General features: G+C 42.5%; 1 protein-coding gene across 3 annotated transcripts in view; it reads left to right on the forward strand.

Annotated features, from left to right (window-relative positions):
• Positions 1-22761, forward strand: part of ABCC4 (ATP binding cassette subfamily C member 4 (PEL blood group)) — a 229762-nt gene that overhangs the window by 95165 nt on the left and 111836 nt on the right. For all 3 annotated transcript variants that reach the window (XM_079778944.1, XM_079778943.1, XM_079778945.1), the window contains exons 13-19: positions 227-313; positions 4719-4815; positions 8566-8775; positions 10207-10347; positions 10766-10803; positions 11218-11312; positions 13349-13495. In XM_079778944.1, coding sequence (XP_079635070.1) covers positions 227-313; positions 4719-4815; positions 8566-8775; positions 10207-10347; positions 10766-10803; positions 11218-11312; positions 13349-13495 — 815 coding nt within the window. The remainder of the gene's footprint in view (positions 1-226; positions 314-4718; positions 4816-8565; positions 8776-10206; positions 10348-10765; positions 10804-11217; positions 11313-13348; positions 13496-22761) is intronic.

Below are 22761 nucleotides of genomic sequence, written 5' to 3' on the forward strand. Positions count from 1 at the left end.
ATCCGTTTTGGTGGTCATTCTGCACGTGCCTCTTAGGCTGCTTCTGGGGATGGCTACCGCGCAGACCCCCTCACTGCGTGTCGGCGCTTAGTGAGGCGCTTGTCCTGGACCATTTCCTTGGCTTTGGAATGAGCATCATCTGAATCGTTGAGCACTGTTGTGATTCAGAGATGAGGTCCAGGGAACGTGGATTGTCTCGCTGATTGATATCTCTTTCGCTTTCTAGAGCCGTGTATCATGATGCAGACATCTACCTCCTGGACGATCCCCTCAGCGCCGTGGATGCAGAAGTCGGCAGGCACTTGTTCCAGCAGTGAGTTTCCTCATGTTTTATGTCATTTCTGCTTTCCAAGCACCCCGTGCCTCAGAAGATCCTGTGCGTTCTGCTTTGATGTCCCTTACCCATCCCCTCCCCTCCCTCTGAAGAAGGTCCATTTTGGAGAACAGTTGCACAAACACGTGAGGTCAAGATGTGAAAAGACAGAAGGTGCTTACAGTGTGTGGAGGCGAGTGGAGTACATGCTTTAGGGAGTCAAGAAATAAATGGCAAATTTGGCAAGTTGTCCCCCCCTTCCCCATGCCCCCACATACACTTGTGGTTTTTAACCAAGATACTGTTGATGGATCTGGACCCCAGAATAAGAAAGATGATGTACAGATTTTAAATCTAAGGTGGGACTCAGTGACCTGGTACTTGGTTGCCAGTTCTTTTCCTCCATCATTGTTTTTGGCATATTAAAAGGGACATTTTCAGTAGCAACACCGCTCTTCCACAGAAAGACCTTGTTGGCTTATGCATATTCTGTAGGTTGGAATACCCACAAATGTAGGGTTAAATTGAATTTGAAAGTAGGAATCTAGAATCTGGCTTAATTCCTGCCTCTCACTTTGTGTTTCTGGAATGTGTTTCCTATGGGCTTTTGCTTAGCTGCTGAGCCACTGAGCTAGAGCAATCTGACTCTCTTTTTTGTATACCATAACCCAATGTGTGCTGACTGATGTTCCCCGTGCACTTTAGGCTGGCCTTTTCGAAAGCATTGTGAACTTGCTTTTACTAAAGCAGCCTCCACATCTCCACCATAGTTACCTTGCCGCTATTTACCTTCTTAAAGCCAAGGAGCCGTTTCAGTTGCACTTATTGAAGCCCTACTGTGTGCACTGAGATAGAGTCTTTTAAAGATGCACAAAACATCTTTAGTTTACAAAGGAGTACATAAGCTAGAGAGGGGAAGGGTCCTTACTGGACAGAAGAAAGGAGAACAAGAAGTTTAGATTTTGTTTTGGCCCCTAAGGCCGTGGTCGGCAAACTGCGGCTCGCGAGCCACATGCGGCTCTTTGGCCCCTTGAGTGTGGCTCTTCCACAAAATACCACGGCCTGGGCGAGTCTCTTTTGAAGAAGTGGCGTTAGAAGAAGTTTAAGTTTAAAAAAATTTGGCTCTCAAAAGAAATTTCAATCATTGTACTGTTGATATTTGGCTTTGTTGACTAATGAGTTTGCCCACCACTGCCCTAAGGAATTTGTCTCTACTTGCAGTTTGTCAAGACAAATGCCTGGGAAAAATTCACCCTCAGGACTTAAAGGGCTTTGATAAAGGGTAACACACGCTATAAGGAAGTAGAAGGGGGTAGCTTAGATTGGAAAACTCACTATGCACTGGCCTTGGTGGGAAGTTCCTGTGGTCCTGCAGGCTGGGAAGGGTGTGTGGAGACTGAATCTAGAATTCAGTTCCTTTTGCTAAAAGGAACAGTAGAGTCAGAGATGTAGAGGCCGGAAGAAGCAGGGCCTATGAAAGGAACAGCAGGCATGTCCTCACTGGAGGGTGCAGCCTGTGCAGCAGAGGGAAAGCTCTTTGGAAATGCTTGCTGTAAGGTCCTGTATTAGTTTGTTAGGACTGTGTCTGTTCAGGCTGCTGTAACAGTACCATTGACTGGATGGCTTATAAGTGATAGAAATTTATTTGTCTAAATTCTGGGGGCTGCAAAGTCTAAGATCAAGGCAGATTTGTTGTCTGGTGACAGCCCACTGCTTGGTTCCTCACCTTGCTGTGTCCTCACATGGTGGAAGGGGAAAGGCAGCTCTCTCTCCTCGCCTCTCTAAGGGCACTAATCCCATTCTTGAGGGCTCCACCCTCATGACCTAATCACCTCCCAAAGGCCCCACCTCCGATACCATAACAGTAGGGATTAGGTTTCAATGTATGAATTTTTGGAGGGCACACACATTTGGCTGCTGTAGCAAAGAATCACAGGCTGGAGGGCTCAAACAACATAAACTTATTTTCTCATAGTTCTGGAGGTCCAAGATCAAGGTGTTGGCAGGGTTGGTTTCTTCTGAGGCCTCTCTCCTTGGCTTGTGGATGGCCGTCTTCCTGCTCTGTCCTCGTGTTCTTTCCTCTGTCCACCTGCACCCCCCAAGGTCACTCTTCTCATGTCCTCACCTGCTCTTCTAAAGAAACCAGCCATACTGGATCAGAGCCCACCCTCACGTCCTCATCTTAACTTAGTCACTACTTTAAAGGTCCTATCACCAAATTCTTAGGTACAGGGGGTGAAGGCATCGGTGTGAGAATTTGGGGGTAGATGTGGGGAAATGACACATTTCGTTCAAAACAGGCCCTAGTTGGTGAAGTAAAGGGGTTCGAGCAGAGTCAGCAGTGTGAGAGAGAGACAGTGTGAGACAGCTCTGGGCCTGGGCACGAGGAACTGGGATTTGAGGTCATCCACTAAGCCTGGGCTGCTGGGCCGGCCGGTCCTTTAACATTTACACACCAGAGTGTGTCTGTAAAATGTGCTTAGTTACTGGAGTGGTGAAAAGTTCTCGAGATAGATGGTGGCGATGGTTAAAATGGCAAATTTTATTTTATGTAAATTGATTTCAGAGAGGAAGGAAGAGGGAGAGAGAAACATCAGTGATGAGAGAGAATTATTGATCAGCTGCCTCCTGCATGCCCCACACTGGGGACTGAGCCGGCAACCCAGGCAAGTGCCCTATCTGGGCATCGAACCCTGGCTTCCTGGTTCATAGGCCGACATCAACCACTGAGCCACGCTGGCCGGGCAGGAGGAGGTTTTTAACTGCTAAGTATCAGTGTGCTTATCACAAGCGCTCTCCTAAGTTCTGTAAACACAGGCATTTATAAAGTCCTCTCACACCTCTCGGGTTTAATGACTTTGGATATACTCTTGATAGAAGCAAGCTTGTTAAAATTGTTGTTTGCTAATCAGAACCACGCGTTTTAGAGAAACTTAGGGCAGGGAGCACGAATGCAATTTAGAAAATCACTCAGCAGCAGCTGCAGAATGTTCTCAATGAGTTAGAAAATTGGATTGAACAATACGCTATGAAAGATGGCGGTTGTGTTGAAGCTTAGGAATGTGAAGGGTTTTGTATGAAAAGTGAATGAATTACACTTTTACTTGCCACTAACAGTTTACTTCAGTCATGACAATATACCCAAGGTTATTAAGGTTTGTGATTTTTACAACTATATGTTGTAAACATTAAGTGGATTCTGTCGCATACAGAAGGTTAGGGGGACCCTTAGATTAAATGATATCAATCGTTTTAGAAAGCCCCTGTTGTATTTTAGAAAGCCCCATGCACCAGACCCCCACCTCCTGCATCAAGAGTTCTTCGGGTCTGTCCTAATCAGATCTCCCATATTGATGCCTGCTTAGTTCAGCTTTCCTGCTTCAGACCTGAAATGGCAATCAAGGTTCTTTGCATTGCGTGTGCCTCCAGAACTCTTGATTTGACCTAGTCCAGCAGGTTGAGTTGTGGCCATGTTCCTGAGATTTGCTCAGTGTGTGACTCGGATAACCAAAGTGTGCCCAGAGCCCTGCCTGTGATCACTACTGCTTGGCTGGTGGGGTTTTAGAACATTGTAGAATGCAGCTGGGTCTGAGTTCCAAGGGGTCTGCATTTAAATGTAGGAGCACTTTGAGGGGTTATTGTAAAAACAACAACTCCGATGTTGAATACTGAGATGGCTCTTCATAAAAGAATCTATGTGTCCTTTGAGCCACAGGGTAATTTTCGCTGTGATTTGGGCCACTTGAGTTCTGTTCTTTCATTTTCATATTCGGCAGGTTTTCAGTCCTAGCAAAAGAAGATGTGCTTCCCAGATGGGACTGGGAATATTGTAGGGACCCATCGAGGCTGCATTTATTTTTCTCTCTAATATTATTTAAGAAGAAGTCTCTAACACTTGCACTCTGGCAAAGGTTACCAAGAATCTAAGACTTCTCTCATTTGCTTAATATGTATACCATAAATCATAAATACTCACCAGGAAACCGTCTAAGAGAAATGTTCACATTCTTAGATGACACAGATCCCTCTTTCTCCTGGCCCTACACAGGGATAAAATAATTAGTATTTCAGTTCAGGTTTTGGAATCTTGGTATTGCTCAACTGTTTTTCAGTGTGAAATACATAAATTGTTAATCTGAGTTTTAGGTGGGGAAAAACAACAACATTTAGCATTAGCTACCTCCTGCTCTGGACTGCTTTTTAGAATTTCTTGGTGGAGTTAGACTCAAGTTTGCTGCTGGTGAATTTGAGGACCCAGTTGGTTTCATTGATTTGTATTTGTATTTAAACCACAGATCTTTGACTACTGTGTTGTCTTTGTCTCCTTATGTTTTCAAAATATATGCTTTTCAATTTGGAGTACCCATTAATGTGTTTTTGCATACTGTACCTCTTGCATTTGTAGGTGTATTTGTCAAACCTTGCATGAGAAGATCACAATCTTAGTGACTCACCAGTTGCAATACCTAAAAGCTGCAAGTCAGATTCTGATATTGAAAGATGTAAGTAATTTCTAGAAGTCTGAGAGCTTGCTAACTCTCAGGCATGTTGAAGGCAGGGCCTCCCAGTAGGTCACTGTCCTTATATTTCTGGTATACTTGCTCTTCCTCCTCACTTTTCCATCCCTTTCTTCTCAGAGCTTCTGCCCAGCCTTTGAGGAGGAATCCCAAGACACGTAGAAATGTCACTATTACATCCTAAGCCATATTCCCTAAAGTATAAAAATTGCTGCCTCCCTTATTAAATTATAACTGTTTAGCCTGGCTGGTGTGGTTCAGAGGTTGAGCTTTGACTTAAGAACCAGGAGGTCCCTGGTTCGATTCCCGCTCAGGGCGCTATGCTCAGGTTTGTGGGCTCTATCTCTCCCTCTCACTTCCTCTCTGAAATCAATAGAAAAGTAAAATAAAATAAAATAAAATAAAATAAAATAAAATAAAATAAAATAAAATAAAATAAAAACTGTTTTAGGGTGATGATGCTATTTCATTTAGAATTTTTTGTTTTCCTCTTTGACTATTTAAGTTGAAGTATGTTCTTTGGAAATCAGAGATATGAAGACATGTTTGTATCCATTTGATTATTATATGCAGATTCCCTAAAGAATGTCTCTTCTATTAATGATGGAAGTGTGGTTGGGTAGCCGAGCACCCCCTGGTTTGAGACACCCATGCTCCTGGTGTAGTTGGTTGCTAGTCTCACTGCACAGGATTTTCTGCATGCCTAATACATGTGGGAACCCATGCAGCTGTCAGACAAGTAAGTCCCTGCCATCATGGGACTTCCAGCCTTTTGGGGAGAGTTAAATGTGATGAAAGTGATAGTGGGTGGGTATATCATGACTGCCTCCCCAAGGAGGTGGTGTCTCAAGGGACATGAGTAGGTGCTGACTCAGGTAGTCACTAAGGGCAGGGCATCTGGGCAAGGGGCCCAGTGGCAGGGTGCTGAGGAAGGAACCGACGTAGGAGGAACAAGCAGGAAGGCCGGTGTGGCTGAGGCCAAGTGAGCAGGGAGATGGGCTGAGCGAGTCCAGAGCAGAGGAGTGTGTGGTCTGATATGTGACTGTAAAAGATCCCTCTTGATGTTCACTGGAGAGGCACCAGCAGAAACAATGAGAAGTCTTAGTAAAGTTCAGAAGATGGAATGATGGGCTTAGTCTAGTGTTGTATCAGTTTCTAGAGCCACCACCACAAAATATCACAAGCTGGGCAGCTTTAAACAAATTTAATCTCACTGTCCTGGAGGCTACAGTTCACAGTCAAGGCGCTGGCAGGGCCACGGTGTCACTGAAGGCTCGGGGGTCGGGGGGCGGGGGTGGTCCTTCCTGCCTCTTCCAGCTTCTGGTGCTTTGCTGGCCATCCTTGGTGGTCTCTGGCTTGCAGTCTCTGCCTCCATAGTCACGTGGTGTTGTCCCTGTGTCTGTCTGAGTCTCTTCTTTCTCTTTGTAAAGACATTAGTCATTTCGGGCCCACTCTACTCTAACACCACCTCACATAAACTTCATTACATCTACAAAGACCCTATTTCCAAATGAGATCACATACACAGGTATCATGTTTAGGACTTGAACGTATCTGTTGTGGGATGAATGGTGGCCCCCAAAACAGCTAGCATGCTTGGTGGGGTGGAGGTTAGTGAGAATTTTTAAGTCTTAGTGGTCAACACATCACTCCTTGGCTTGCTGGTATTCGTGCCTCAGCACCTCCATTGTCAACCCTTGTCTGTTTGAACAGGTCCTTGGAATTTCTTTCCTAAGGACGATTATAAAAAGGCAGTTCCCTGTGTTGACTCTTTGCCACTCCTCCAGGGATAAGGAGCTCAGATTTCTCCAAGTTGAGAACCATTAAGTTCATGGGCAGAGGGGTGAAACTAGTGTGGTTCATAACCCCAGTGTTGGCAGTATTGTGAGTACAGAATCAGGGCAGGAGAATAGCCTGTTAAGCTAGTCCCCAGGTGTTTTGGGGGTACCCTTATTGCTTCCTTTGAGGACATCACGCCCAGATTAGTACTATCTAAACATTTGTCCACTGGTGAGCACCCTGGAGGAGTTGGGTTCATCCTTACTGTTCACTTGGTCCCTCTGTCAGAGCAGAGGGGTTGGCTAGCCCCCTCGCCCCGCGCCAGTCCCCTCTTGGAATTGTCAGTGCTTGGCTGCTGAGTAAAATTGCTATGTCTATACCACTAGCATCTCACAGGTACTAAGTAGAAAGTGGTAATTTCATTAAGTGAGTTGTATGCATTTTGCCTCCCAAGTGGAACAAGACACAGTGCCGATTTCAGCCCTGCTGGAGTCAAGGTCCATTGGCCTTCCGGTGTTTCTTTTGCACTTTCATGCAAATGCTTGTAATGCTTTGGCCCCCGGCAACATAGTACACTCATGAATAATTTTCTAATTCTGCGGTATCAGATGGTTTCCCAAGGCTTCACTGGGTTTTTCTTGATGGCCCACCTTGGGGGGATGGAATGAGGGGGACGCCAGGAGGGCTGGGCCTTTTTCCTTCTGATCTGCCTTAACCAGGGCTGACCTTTGATTTGTTTTGCATCTGGGATTTTGCCCAGTATTTGTTTACTGCTGAGTAAATCAGCTGAGTTTTATTCCACAGGGTGATAAAATAGTGAAAACATCTACATATTTTTTATATAACTTTGTAAGGACAGGGAGTGTCACAAGTCTTCAAAAATATTACTTGATTGGCTGTAACTTGAGCAGTTGACTGACTTGGGAAAGCCTAACTGGCTGCTTGTGCTTGTTCTTCAGTTTTGTTTTCTCGGATTTGAGTGCATCGATCTTGGGGTAGGTTTTGGGTTCCTTGCGTAGGCTACTGAGGCATTAGGGCCATCCCAGTCTAATGGACTGTGTGTTTAATTATTTTAACACATGGAATATTGAACTTCCTGAGTTTTGGGGGGCAATTTTAGAGTAAAGACCATGAAGATACAGCTCATGGGTTGTGTCCAGGGCTCGAACCAGCGAGGCCCATGGCAGGCACTATGACTGTGGTTTGCAGTGATTTGATGAGTGACTCTCACCTATATAAAAGAAGCACTTGTGCATCATTTTTTATTTTTTTACCAATCCATAATTTATTTAATTTTTTAAATCCTCACCTGAGGACATTTATCCATTGATTTTTTTAAAGAGAGTGGAAGAGACAGGGAAAGACAGAGGGAAATATCCATGTGAGAAAAACACATCGATTGGTTGCCTCCTCCACGTACCTGGACCCGGGCCAGGGAGGAGACATGTCTTTGACCAGAATCGAACCCGGGACCCCTCAGTCTGCAGGTGGATGCTCTATCCACTGAGCCAAACCGGCCAGGTTGTGCATCAATTTTAAGTTGTTGTATTTTCCTGGAATATCCTCCCTAATTGACTGTGTTCTTTTCAAGTCTCCTTGTTACATGAGACTTACCTCAATTTCCATGTCGTCTAAAAAGATTTCTGATATTCCCACCAACATCTATACTTTTGGCTTCCTTAAATGGCCATGGTAGTTATGTCAGTGATATCTACTTTTAACACACAATTCCCCATTTCCTTCATATCACCTAGCACCTAACACAGGGTTTAGCAGAGAATGCTTAGTTCCGCGTTGAATTAAACTAGGTTTGTTAACCAGAATTCCAGACTGAACAATAATTTTCTTACAAAAATCATAATTTAAGACCAATTAACATTTCTTGATTAGTATTACATCGGATTATTATTATCAAATGCAAATCGATTTATCTCAAGTTCTTTATTTTTATTTTAGGGTAAAATGGTGCAAAAGGGGACTTACACTGAGTTCCTGAAATCCGGGGTAGATTTTGGTTCCCTTTTAAAGAAGGAAAATGAGGAGGCTGAACAAGCTTCCGTTTCAGGAAGTCCCAAGCTGAGGCACCGCACCTTCTCAGAGTCTTCAATTTGGTCTCAACAGTCGTCTAGAACCTCGTTGAAAGATGGTGCCCCAGAGAGCCAAGCTGTGAGTATCTCATCTGGCAACGTGCCCTGGCTCTGTCTGCTCTTAGTGGCCTCATGGACCTTCATTCTGCTCTGCCCATGACATTTTCATTTGTCCCGAAGTAGACCCTGAGGTTCCGAAGCCTTAATCCATGGGCTTTGTAGAATTAAAACAGAATGAAGGGAGCATGCCTTATTGGGGTTCTTCTTTGGGTATGGGATGGAGGAGATTGTGGACATCAGTAGTGGATGTATGGCTGTCAATTCCTAGGTTTATATGGCTCACAGTGATTGATATTAGCACTCGAGTTTATCACAGGTTAATCCTACTTGCTCTGGTGGCCCCAGGCTTCTCTTTTGCAATCAGAGTCTTAATTTGGAGACCCCCTCAGACTGTGACCTGCCTTGGCCCTCATAAAATCAGCTACTTTTACTTACTTTTTTCTGTTGCATTGATTAAAAAAAAAAAGTCTTTAATGTTGAAAGTATTAAATATGTACCCTTTTTCCCCCTCCTTTTAGCCCACCCTCACACCAGGCCTTCACCACCCTATTGTCCATTAGTTATGCTTATATGCATACAAGTTCTTTGGTTGATCTCTTCCCACCCACACACCTTCCCCGTCTTTCCTCTGAGATTTGACATTCTGTTCCATGCTTCTGTGTCTCTGGATCTATTTTGTTCATCAGTTTATTTTGTTCATTAGATTCCACATGTGAGTGAGATCATGTGAATCTATAATCTAAGTCCTCCAGACACAAGTGCAGAAATGCACTAGATCTTCCTTAAAAATATGCACCGCATTCTTCGATATGTGAACCCTACGATCCAAATCCAGGACTCGGATTATTCAAGTATTCAAATTGGTCTCTCACAGTTGAAACTCAGGAATCACTCTTTACCACAAATTGATTCAGTTCTTACAGTCTCCCTTGTTATTCAAACTCTGATCACTCCATCTCGATGTTCAGACTCAGTTTACTGTATTTAGCCAATATTTTGAACTCCTCCTGTGTTTCACAGAGAGCTGGTTTTGGTCTGATCCCTCCAGGCCAGGCCGAGGGACCCCACCAGTACACGAATCCGTGCACCAGGCCTCTAGTTTTGTATATTACTTTGGAACTTGCTTCTGCATTTATACTTGAATCCAGTATGTTGTGCATGTGCTGGAAATCATGGCATTAAGCAAAGACATAAAACAATGATAACCTCGTGCAAATGATACTTCCTTATTTCTAAAGATTCCAAGAAGTGGGATGGCTGGGTCCAAGGGCAAATGTGTATATGGTGTGGTTAGATCTTTCCACACCCCTCTCCATAGGAGATGTACCATTTTGCACTTCTACCAGTACATGTGATGTGTGTGTTTTCCCACGGCTTTGCCAATGGAGTGAACTTTTGAAATTTGGGCATCACTTAAAGTTTTGTCTCTCACTGCCTTTTTCCTTCCCAGATTGAGAATGTACAGGTTGCAGTAGCCGAGGAGAGCCGTTCTGAAGGAAAAATTGGTCTTAAGGCCTACAAGAATTACTTCATAGCTGGTGCTCACTGGTTCACCATCATTCTCCTTATTCTAGTCAACATTGTGGCTCAGGTACTTAGGGACATTGGTTTTGTTCTGTGCCCTCAGCTTGATATTTACAGTAACATTTGTATTTATACTGTATCTGTTCATACTATATGACTGTATTTTGCAGTTCACTTGGATTTGCCTTGAAATGTACTATTTGTGGGGATCAGAAAAAGTGATGCCTACTGGTGTCGCATGTCCATTACAAGGAACTTCTAGGGGGAAAAACGGGATGCCTTTTAAAGATTTAAAAATGTACTGTGCATTTAACTTGACATGTTGTTATCCGGGATGTTGGGTTTGGCACAACCGTTACCTGAACTTGAAGGACCCTCCTCGTTTTCTGGGGCCTTTCCATTACTCATTGTAGTGAGTGACAGTTATTGAGTTGAAAAGTCATGCTAGGGTTTGATCTTGGTGTTTGTTTGTTTCCCTGCCCTAGCTTTCCTATGTTCTTCAGGACTGGTGGCTGTCATACTGGTGAGTTATTTCTGGACTGGTCGGAGGGGCTGTAAAATCGACGTGAAGCCTCCCTTCCCCGCAGAAGCAGGGGGCAGGGGGTGGGAGGGTTTGCTCAGCCTCTTCCTCTAGACCTCACTTAGTTCCCCTGAAGAAAAAGAAAGTTCTTGCTGGTGGACCATGACCCTCGCCGGGTCTCTCCTATGTCAGATCCTCAGCAGGGTCTTTGCAAACAATTCTGAGACCTCAAAGTCATGATTCAAATTGAATTTTTATAAGGCAGACAGACACCCACAGGACCCTGTGAGCTGGTAGTCATCTTCTAGCATACAACATGTCTCCCAAGTTGAGGATAAGTGGTTTTGTTTTGTGTTTGTTTTGGTATTTATCTAAATTCCATCTGCAGTTTAATATTTTTCCTGCCTTGTTCTATAGGGCAAATCAACAGAGCGCTGGGAATGTCACTGTAAATGGACGAGGAAATGTAACTGAAAAGTTGTCTCTTAACTGGTACTTAGGGATTTATTCAGGTAAAGTGTCATCACTTGGTCTATTATATGAGAGTCTGAGGTGCTTACAATGAGCCTGTGTGAGGAACTAGGCTTCCGGGAGTAATTCAGTAATGTCTTAACAGATTAAGGGTCTGAGTCGCATTTACTCTGTGAATTAATTAGAATAATTATTTTTAAAAAATCTACTAGAAGAAAGAGGTTCAGTGAAGACTCTTAATTTGCTCTGTACTGGATTTTGGAAGTTAAACCGGGATTGAGCATTCAGAAAATCAGCCACTGGAAATATGTGGCTATTGTCTATTCTAATAGGTTGCTTTAGCTAAGTCTTATATTATTATATGGATGGGCAAGGGGATTAGAAACGGATCCCCACCCTCTGGTTCAGATTGTTCCAATTCTGTTTGAATAAACCCTGGCTTTTGTTGAACTTGGATGCAATCCTCTGGCAGCAAGGCCCCCCAAATAAAAGCATTATTCCCTTGCAGGTATGCAAAGCTTCCCTCACCGTGCTGCTCAGCACTTGGGCTTCACTAATTACTGAAGAGGGAAGTTAAGCAGGGAGAAACCCAGTGTCTGGGAATTAGGCTGCCTTCTCTTTCTTACCTCGAGATCACAATGTTATCGCCTCCCCAACTGTGGGAGTGATTTAACATTTGGCTTGCCAGGCCAGTATTAACACCATGCTCCATTTTCACAAGAGTGCTTAGAATGTATGTGGCCTTCCATACTTTTTAAAGGAAATCCTCATCTAAAATTTTAAGTATCCCCACAGGAAACACGCATGCATGCTCTCCTCAAAGCTAGAGTGAGTCATGTTTGTAAGAACCCACTCATTGAAATGTGGTATTTCTTTCATTGATCACTTGCTAAGAAATCTAAATCCGTTCGCTGTTTACCTTCCATATTGGTGGACAATGGGTGACCTAAAGGAAGAGGGAAATGATTCTGTCATACATTCATGGAGGATGATGGGCTATGGAAAATGCCTGTTGATGGAATTAAAAAATCTGACCAGCTTTCAGAGTTTGAACAAATGGTGTGTTATCTGAAGGGGGAAAAAGTACTTAGTGGAATATTTATTGCAAAAGCTATCCCTACTTTATTTAGATGTGTGAGTTCCAGAGATGTTAGGAGAGCTATTTTAATGTGCAGAATAGGTATTCATTTATGTCATTAATAAAATATATAATTTAAATGATTATGTTCATATAAGATGCTTTATTTATATGAAACACTTAGTGAGATTAGTCCCTCATTCAGATTATGTTAAAATATGCTTTGTATTTTCTTGCAATTCATTTATTTAAGAGGTTTTCTGATTGCAACTTAAGATGGTATTTTTATATTCTTTAAAGGCACTTGGGCATTTTTTACAAGGACATGGTCAATTATTTCTCCTCTTCCCTGTTAATATCACATGCCGGTATAAAAACATACCACAATTTTAGAGCATGGGACATGTTGTAAGTAGTAAGATTTGGAATATGGAGAAGGGAAGATCAACTACTTTTTATAATTGTCTTTATTTTGAGTTTTTAATAGAACATGTAATTGAATTAGGAAAAACTAGAATGAAACTGTACTTTACACCTGATTCCCTCCCCGCCCCCACCCTCCACCCCGTGTAGTTTCTATTTGAGAGAAAAATAAATTATTTTATATTCTTTATAAATGTATCTTGCAAATGCATTAAACTTTTTTTAAATGTATTTTATTGATTTTAGAGAGGAAGGGAGAGGGGGAGAGAGATAGAAACATCAATGATGAGAGAGAATCATTGATTGGCTGCCTCCTGCACGCCCCCTACTGGGGATCGAGCCCGCAACCCAGGCATGTGCCCTTGGCCGGAATTGAACCTGGGACCCTTCAGTCTGCAGGCCGACGCTCTATCTATTGAGCCAAACACAGCTAGGGCAAATGCATTAAACTCTTAATAGAGCCCAGATCCTTTATGGAATAGAAATACGTGATCTCTTTATAAGCTGCCTGCCACCCTTTAGCATTGTTGAAGAGAGTGCAGAGACCCTGTGCTGAGGGATGTTTCTTCATTTCAGGTTTAACTGCGTCTACCGTCATATTCGGCATAGCAAGATCTCTGTTGGTATTCTACGTCCTAGTTAACTCTTCCCAGACTTTACACAACAAAATGTTTGAGTCCATTTTGAGAGCTCCGGTACTGTTCTTTGATAGAAATCCAATAGGTAAGTCAGATACCAAGTTAATTGGTAACTATGTCTTATTAACACATTTAATGTCCGATTGCGTTTCAGTGTTCGAAAGTGGAGGCAAAGCTTGGAATCAAATCACTCTGTGTGTTGATTCACTTTCTATAAAGAGCTTCACTGATTTCCTCCCAGAGAAAATTGGAACAGAGGGGCATACGAGCTTTTATTCTAGTTTGTGTGTGTGGGACGATAAACGAACGTTCACTCTGCAGAATGACTACGGGAGCCATTTGCGGTGTGCCATAGGAAACGCCATGCATTCAATGCAAACGTATTTAAATGTAGTTGACCAGCTGCCGAAACGCTGGCTGGAGTACAGTGTGAGTTGGGCCACCCTTTAGGAAGGCCCTTCTCACAAGGAATGTCTCCACATGAGACAGGCTGTGTGTTTCTTTCATTGCCCACCCATGTCTACACCAGAGCTCTTGCACCAGCGCTCTGAGGTTTCCCTAACATGGTTATGAAAAGTTAGTTAAAATGCAAGTTAGTTAAAAAGCTGGGTGAAATGCAAACATCCTATCCTCTTCAGCACAAGCTCTGAACTGGAGTTTTAAACTAGACTTCTGGTTACATATTGGAGGCTTGGTCCTACCTGCCAGGTGGGCTGCCGGGAGTAATTGTGTTGGTATGAGTGTACCTGGTGGTTTCCAAGCGGTGGGTGCCTCCACCCAGAGGCCTTGCCTGGTCCTGTTTCTGAGGGTGGCCCCTGAGCTGGGTTCCTGTGAAGAGGTAGGCCACGAGCACACATCCCCACTCTGTCCAATTGGTTAGACTCGTGGTGAGGCCCAGGGCGCCTTTGCTTTTGCAGGTAGTGATGATGGACAGAACCCGTGGAGGCAGGGAGGTGGGTTGGAGGGAGCACAGGGGTAGCCTTGGTCTGGCTATTAACTTGCCATGTGACCCGGGCCAGAGCATGTAGATATTATGGGGTAGGCAAATCTCAAAGCAGGTAGTTGTGGTTAAAAGTGTGGCCTCCAGAGCCCGCTGCCCGGTGTGAATTCCTAAGTAATAACCGGTTATAGTTGCATTGATATTTATGTGTTCTAGTCACTTAATTTCCCTGTGCTGGGTTTTCTCCTCTGTAACATGAGGATGCTGTTCACACCTACCTTGCTCAGGTATTGTGCGAATTAAATAGGTTGATAGAATCACGGTGCTCAGACCATGGCCGGTGCCCGGTGAGCCTCCGCAATGACGCCTCAGCACTTCCTCCTCGCCTGTGAGGTGGAAATGACTGCCGCTGCCCTCTCCGTTTCACTGGACTGTTGTGAGGATGAAATAAGACTCTTCCGGAAAGCGTCTTGTGTAGATTTAGTCAGCCCATGCTTAGTCCAGGCCTGTGCGAAGCACCAGGCATTGTAAACTGCAGAGGCACACACCATGGACAGTGTTCTATAGCTGTGGTTAGCAAGTGATCCGAAGACTTAGGTCAGGTGTCCTCAAACTACATCCCGCGGGCCACATGCGGCCCGCCGAGGACATTTATCTGGCCCGCCGGGTGTTTTTGCCGTTTTGTTTTTTTACTTCAAAATAAGATATGTGCAGTGTGCATAGGAATTTGTTCATAGTTTTTTTTTTTTTAAACTATAGTGTGGCCCTCCAACGGTCTGAGGGACAGTGAACTGACCCCCTGTTTAAAAAGTTTGAGGACCCCTGACTTAGGTAGTCTTACAGCCATAAAGTCGTTCCACATTGCCAGTTATTGTGAAAACTCCAGCCATCAAGTTTGGAGCATCAAATGGGACCACATTTCTGTCATCACTGCCCCTGAATGCTTGCGACCACCATTAACCGGACTCTTCATGTGCAAGACCTGTGGGCTTCCCCACGGGCTGGTTTATTTTTTATTCACAGATTTGGGAACCAAGTCTCAATCTGCGAGGTTGCTAATCTCAGAGCGGCACAGGAGCGCTTATCTTGCCTCCCCCTCCTGCATCTATTGCAGGACTTGATTCCGTCAAGAACATAGAAGCCCCCGTAAGAACGCCAGAGATAGGCCTGGCTTGCCCAACATGTTGAGGGCCCATGAGTTATTTACTCTTTTAGTGGTAGATTAAAAGGTGCTTTTAATTAAAGAAAAAATTTTTATGTGGTAGATTTTAAATTTCCATTTGGATAAAAGTTTTATACTTCTTAAAATGGGAAGAACAAGCCAAAACTATGAATTGCGCCACCTAGTTGACATTGATTCTATCTACTTTATTGGTTATATATTATTTAAAAAAAATTCCCCTCTAGAGTAGCGAGGTAGACGTGCTCCATTTTAAAGTTCCATTACATGTTCACAAGTGCCTAGAGGAGTGTTCCTCCCCAGTCACAGTGTGTCCTCTGAGCAGCACGGAGCGTGGAGGCATACTTTCTCTTCTGCCATGGAGAGCTGCTCTCAGGGAGACCCAGGAGTCAGTGTGTTTCATGAGCTCAGGGTCCTGACGACCTCCAGATTTTAGAAAACTGAGGGGACAGTTAGGCCTTTTGTCAGTGTGTACATAGGCTCCTCGACTTACGGGGTTACCTCCGGTAAACCTATGTAAGTTGAAATTGTCATAAGTTGAAAGTGCATTTAATATAACTAACCTACGAGACATCAGAGCTTAGCCTAGCCTACCTTAAGCATGCTCAGAGCACTCACCTTAGCTCACAGTTGGGCAAAATCATCTTGCTGCCGCTGCCCAGCATCACGAGAGAGCATTGTACTGTATATCACTGGCCTGGGAAGAGAGCAAAATTCAATATTAGGAGTATGGTCCCTACTGAATATAGGAAGTCAAACAGTCTTAAGTCTAAACATTGTGAGTTTGGGACTGACTTTTAGTTTTTAGCAAGCTAGACTTGGGTGGGGACTGGTACAGAAACCAGAACTCCAGGCAGAGGCCCGAACCATGGCCCTGCTTGGATTTGTGGAGGACTTGCCAGAGTTCCCTTGCGTACTCGCCCCCAGTTCCCCCTTCTGCCATAACATTCCCATGACCCTGATCTCGATTGTAGCAATGTTGTTTACACTCATTCATGGGTGCTTCCATCCAGACGTGTTGTCTCCCTTCTAGTATTTTCTCCCAGATCCCCATGCATTTGGTTCGTCATTGGGGGACACTTTGCAAGTATGCAGAGACCCAGGCCTTCAGGGCAGCGTCTTGAATCAGCCACCTGTTGCCCTGCCAACATCCAAGCTCACCCACTTTGACTTAAGGAGAAGAGCAAGGGAACCTGGAAGTGCAGGTTTATTCTCAATAGCAGAGTTTCTCTGAATGTTAGCCGTTCCAGAGCTGATTTGTAAGAAGGTTCCATTGCCCAAGCTGCATGCCTATGTTACTCTCCATTTTAAATCCATATGGCTGCACGAAGTTACCTTGTTTAGTTGTCTATATAACGTGACACTTTCTTGTCTACTGATATTTCATAACCTTATATATTAGCTATTTGGGTAAAATTTGAATCAACTAGTTGTGAGGCCTTACAATGGCAAAAACTAATTTTCTTCTTTTTACCTTCCTTGGTCTCAGCCATCTCTATTTTTTATTCTCACCCCCTAAGATGTATTTTGGTAATGGTATTGTGTGTGTCTATTTAAGAGCCACACATTTTCAGCTGCCATAATGTTTCCTACTCATTTTGATTGCAACTTGAGTTGTCTAGTGTCACATGACGTGTCCCTGTGCTGTTTGCCCCTTTGCCTCTTCCTAGTCGACCTTTGTCCTCCATCATTGTAGCTCCTTTCAGTTCTATGAGCTCTTAACACAAGGGTAACGCAATCCCAGGTCAGCAGTAAGTCCTTCAGAAGTTACGAGATAATTTCTGTTTTAAATTTAAGTCCTGTTTTCCTTGCACATGAAGAATTCATTTCATTTTTTTACATCCGGCACTAGAGGGCAGCATGATCTACATTATCTCAGGGATAGAGTGTAAGCAGGGCACCTTACTGCAAAACCTGGTTGTTTTTCTTTGAAAGCTTTCTTGGAAATTCCATTTTTATAGCTTGGGTCTTTGTAGTTTGTAGTGTTGATATGAGATTTTAAAAGCATTGTTGTGGTTTATTATGTTTGACACATCAAACTCTTTGGGTTTATAAAACATCACTCCCAGCATTGTCCCAGAATATCTAGTATTTCAAATAAGGTTACTTGGATTTTTTTAATTGACACCGTTTTTCCTAATAACAGGGATAGGCAGCTGCTGATATATTGACTGGATGTATTTTAATTGCGAAAGGGTAGAATATGGTCATTTGTATGACCTGAGTCAAACATGAATTCAGGGAAACATATGAGCCAGTTTCTTCACTTTTTTTCCACACCATCAGCCAGCAGAGACATTTTATTCTTTTTTAAAAAAATATATATTTTATTGATTTTTTACAGAGAGGAAGGGAGAGGGATAGAGAATTAGAAACATCGATGAGGGAGAAACATCGATCAGCTGCCTCCTGCACACCTCCCACTGGGGATGTGCCCGCAACCAAGGTACGTGCCCTTGACCGGAATTGAACCTGGGGACCCTTCAGTCCACAGGCTGATGCTCTATCCACTGAGCCAAACCGGTTTCGGCGAGACATTTTATTCTTATCAAGTCTCTTGAATTTCTCCCTTTGTTTTGGAGATAAGATGAGTGCATAGTTGTCTTGTTTTTTTTTCATGCCTAACTGTGGTGACATAACACTTAGCCGAGAGGGTTGACTATACTGAATTCCAGACAAATATTTGTTTATTTGCTTTCAATGTGTTAATTTGGCTTTAAGAAACTGAGCTGCTGGTGTCAGTAGATGATCTTTGTTTATTCTCTCATTTTGGGCTGTGGCCAGTATGTTCATGTCACATGACTGAATTTTGTACAGTGATGTGTGTGTATGTGTGTGTTTGCTTACTTATGCATCCAGTGTAGAAAAAAGTGCAAATTCTTATTATTTTGCTCTTTATCAATCAAATTAAGTTAGGGCTAAAACACTATAGAGAGAAAAGTAAACACGCTACTACTGTCTTTTGCCATTTTTACTCTTCTGGTGGAAGGTACTTGTCCCCATTGAGGTGCATGGGAAATGAATGTTTGCATTAGAGTTAAGCAAGACGTTTTCTTGTACTCTCCCTAATCAAAAGGTTTAAGATTTCCAACCTGCCTGAGTGGAAAGTGAGGCTCGGTAGGTGATTTCGCAATCTAAGGTACCCTAGGTTAGGATGTGCGTTGTGTAGGAAGGAGTTGAGGGCTTGGGAGAAGAGGGTTTGAGCCATTGTTTTGATCCTTCTACCTGGAAATGGACTCCTTCGCGCCCAGTGTAACTTGCTAAATAAATACCTTGCGGGGAAGTGCAAAGTGAAGCGGCACTGTGAGCTTTTTGTCCTATCAGAGAACCTGTCTTGCTTTGCTATTCATAAAATCAATCCTCAACATCCCTCTGCCTTACCAGAAAGGAAGAGTCGTCAGTAGAGAAGAAAGATAATTGTAAGGATACCTATCTGTCTGTTCAGTTCAAATGACCACTGGGGTTAGTGCTAAATGCATATTTTTAACAAGTATAATATTTCAGCACTGTCAAAATTACCTTGACGATAATAGACCTGTTAAATTATAGCTCTATAAGTTAGGAGGTGAGATGGCTTTGCTTAGCACACATTAATCTATGCCTGTTCACACAAGTGATTCTGCTGAGCAGGTAGCATGTTAGAACAAGAAATACTGGTCCTAAAACCTCTGATTTATGGTAGGTGTTGTTTTGACACAGCATCATTCAGACGATTTACAAGGCAAGGCTTCGTGTTAAAATATTTCACCAGTGTCATCATTCGTCACCGACATAAATATTCAGTAGTGATGCTTGAAAATTGGTAATATGCCCATTCATGCCAAATCACTCGCTATGTTTCCTTTCAAGTGAGATCTGTTTGTGGATATGGTTAAAAGAAACTACGATTTTTCTTCCTTGAGAGCAGATAAGCTGTAAGAAATCGAGAATAAGAATAACAATCCTCCTGACAGCTTTCATGTACTCATCTTGCCCAGGTTGCTTTTAGTTCTGGCTGAAGTCCTACAGGCTTTTTGTTTTCTTCTTCCTTTTCTTGCTTAGTGCACATTGTAAAGAACATATTTATAAGTACATTAGTTAAACAGGCTTTTTGTGTTCAAAGGAAGAAGTTAGTCATCATCAGAAAAGCTTTGTGCAAAACAAAAACACACATTTCCCCTTTCATTTTTCCTTGTTAATAATAACAAATGCAAGTGACTGTAAAGGGAGTAACACAAAAGATTGCATCAATCATAGTGATTCTCAATAGCCACATAAATATTATTTTTTCAGGTTTGAATGAAACAGCTAATAGTTTGAAGTAGGTGTGGTAATTAAATCCTGTCGGGCTGTCACATATTAAAAATAATGTTTTTTCACATAACAATGGTTGTATGTACTTAAACTCTTATCAGGGTGATATTAAGTCATATTTTATGGGAGTTTCTCATTTACTGCTAATAGAATCATAAAAGCCTTTGTTACGAGTTTAAATAGTTACATAATTACATATATTTGCTTAATATTGTTATTTTGTCAGTAATCGCTATAAAGGTGATTATTATGCCCTTGACCACGGCTGGTAAATATTGCACCATTTTGGTATATGTTTTTAATCTATTAGAATGTTCTGATTACTCTTTATTCGTGTTTTTTCTCCATGGTAATCATACATGAAAATACTGACAACTTAGTAGCAGAAAAAGCACTGTGTTTGTGATTGTCCAGTAAAATATTACAAAGATAAGATTTGGGAAGCCTGTGTCTTGTTCAAGGTTGTTTTGTAGTCATGCAATCTCTGGATAATGTAACGATGGTATTTTACTTGCTTTTTTTTTTTTTCTTCAAATCATGAATATATTAAGTGGTACATATACATCTCTCATAAGTTCACTACACTACTCTAATATTTGTGGCTATGATGTTAATGCCCCTAAACTCCTAGGTTTTTAATGGTTTGATGTCCTAGAGCAGGCGTCCTCAAACTACGGCCCGCGGGCCACATGCGGGTGTTTTTGCCGTTGTGTTTTTTTACTTCAAAATAAGATATGTGCAGTGTGCATAGGAATTTGTTCATAGTTTTTTTAAAACTATAGTCCGGCCCCCCAACGGTCTGAGGGACAGTGAACTGGCCCCCTGTTTAAAAAGTTTGAGGACCCCTGCCCTAGAGCTTAGAGCTAGGCAGACTTTGGTACTCAAGAATTCCTTGGTGTATCCCATTTTCTGATATTAATATGCCCAATAATTTGGTGTTATATGGGATATGTGATGTATGGTATTTTATAAATTGAATAATTTATAAGTTTTACAAATCATTTAATTTATAATAATTCAAATACTGTCACTTAAAAGCCTCTTCCTCCCTCCCTCCCTCCCTCCCTCCCTCCCTCCCTTCCTCCCTTATTACTTCAACATTTTAGCTTTTTGTGATAGAAAATGCATCAGTCTTTTTATGGCATAGTTCATTGCTTTTGTACAACCATTTCCAAAGAAATTAGAATAGCTTTTTGGGCCAGTTCCCACATGAATAAATATTGAGAAGTATATTACTGAGAAGCTAGTATGTATAAAGCATAGTCTCCTGACACTAAGTGGGAATCGATGCGGATTTGCTGGATTGAAATTCTGTACAGTTTTGCTATAATGTCAAGTGCTTCCCCTAAAATATGTGTGTGTGTTTTTGTTGTTAATGTGCCTCATTAATTTATTTACTTACTTTTTGTTAATTCTCAACCGAGGATATTTTTTCCATTGTTTTTAAAAAAATATATATTTTATTGATTTTTACAGAGAGGAAGAGAGAGGGATAGAGAGCTAGAAACATCGATGAGAGAGAAACATCGATCAGCTGCCTCCTGCACACCCCCCACCGGGGATGTGCCCGCAACCAAGGTACCTGCCTTTGACTGGAATCGAACCTGGGACCTTTCAGTCCGCAGGCCGACGCTCTATCCACTGAGCCAAACCGGTTTCGGCACCATTGGTTTTGAGAGAGCGTGAAAGGGAGAGGGAGAGATAGAGAGAGAAACATCGATGTGAGAGAGATACAATGACTGGTTACCTCCTGCACGTGCGCCAACCGGGATCAAGTCTGCGAGCCTCCAACCGAGGTATGTGCCCTTGACCGGAATCAGTTTGCGGGCCAATGCTCTAACCACTGATAAAAACTGGCTAGAGCTATTTATATATTTATTTTAAATTATAAGATTCTGAAGAGAAACCAACAAATAGTTATCTGAGACAGATACACAGGCAGCGAGTGACCCTTGGGTACCTCTCTGATGCACATCGCTTAGCTTGGTTCTTGTTCTACACACATGTCCCTGTATTTTCTCCTTGAGGTACATTTCCTGTAAGCAGCTCTCATAAAAGAGACAACTGGTGAAATAAATCACTTTCAAATCACCAAAAGAGCATTTGTTGTATTTAATTTTTGAATTCTTCACCCAGATAGTTCCCATTTCCAGCTTTAGAGTTCAAGCTTGTGCCCTTATACAACAAACAGCTGTTGATGATTGGCATTTGTTACTTTTGTTTTATGAATCTATTTTGATTTACTCTTCTCATCGGTAGGTTCATCTTGGTTGTCATAGAGAGTAAGATTTGATGTTGAAGCTCTCTTATGAGACCAAGGGGCAAACTTTTCTTTTCATTTTATAACTGAAATCTTCATCTTCTTTTATCATTTCTTCCCTGGCCACTTTATTTTAAACATTATTATTTGTTTTGCGAGGAAAATGGGGGGGGGGGGGTGCGTGCGCGGAAATCCAAATATTTACAACATCGAACCTGACGTTTCATTTCACAAAGTTTTGGTGGAGTTTTTTAATCACATCTTTATAGTCCTTGTCAAAATTACAGTTAAATTATAATTTAGGTAATTATGTGTTGACTGCCTGTCTCTCCTCTTAGCCTTGGGCTCTTTATTAAGTGTATCTATTGTGTTACTACGAAAGCCGCTGAGTCCAGGATTGGGCACGTTGTAGCTGATTAGTAAGTATTTGCAGGCCGGATAGAAGAAGGGATGGTTTCAGGAGTGTACTTGCACCTCTCCATGCCCCCACCCATAAAGAGCATTGGAACTTTACAGTGTTGAAATAGAATTAGAGTCTTTATCGTATCCTTTGTTATTATATTAAGTTGAACTCTCCCCTATAATTTATTTTCATACGTAGAATTTCTAATAGCTATTTTATGGTGGATGTTGTTTCTGTTATGTGATGGCATGAAGAGAAAACCGTATATATTGGTT

This window comes from Cnephaeus nilssonii, assembly GCF_951640355.1.
Source record: "Cnephaeus nilssonii genome assembly, chromosome: 8".
NCBI classification, from domain to species: Eukaryota; Metazoa; Chordata; class Mammalia; order Chiroptera; family Vespertilionidae; genus Cnephaeus; species Cnephaeus nilssonii.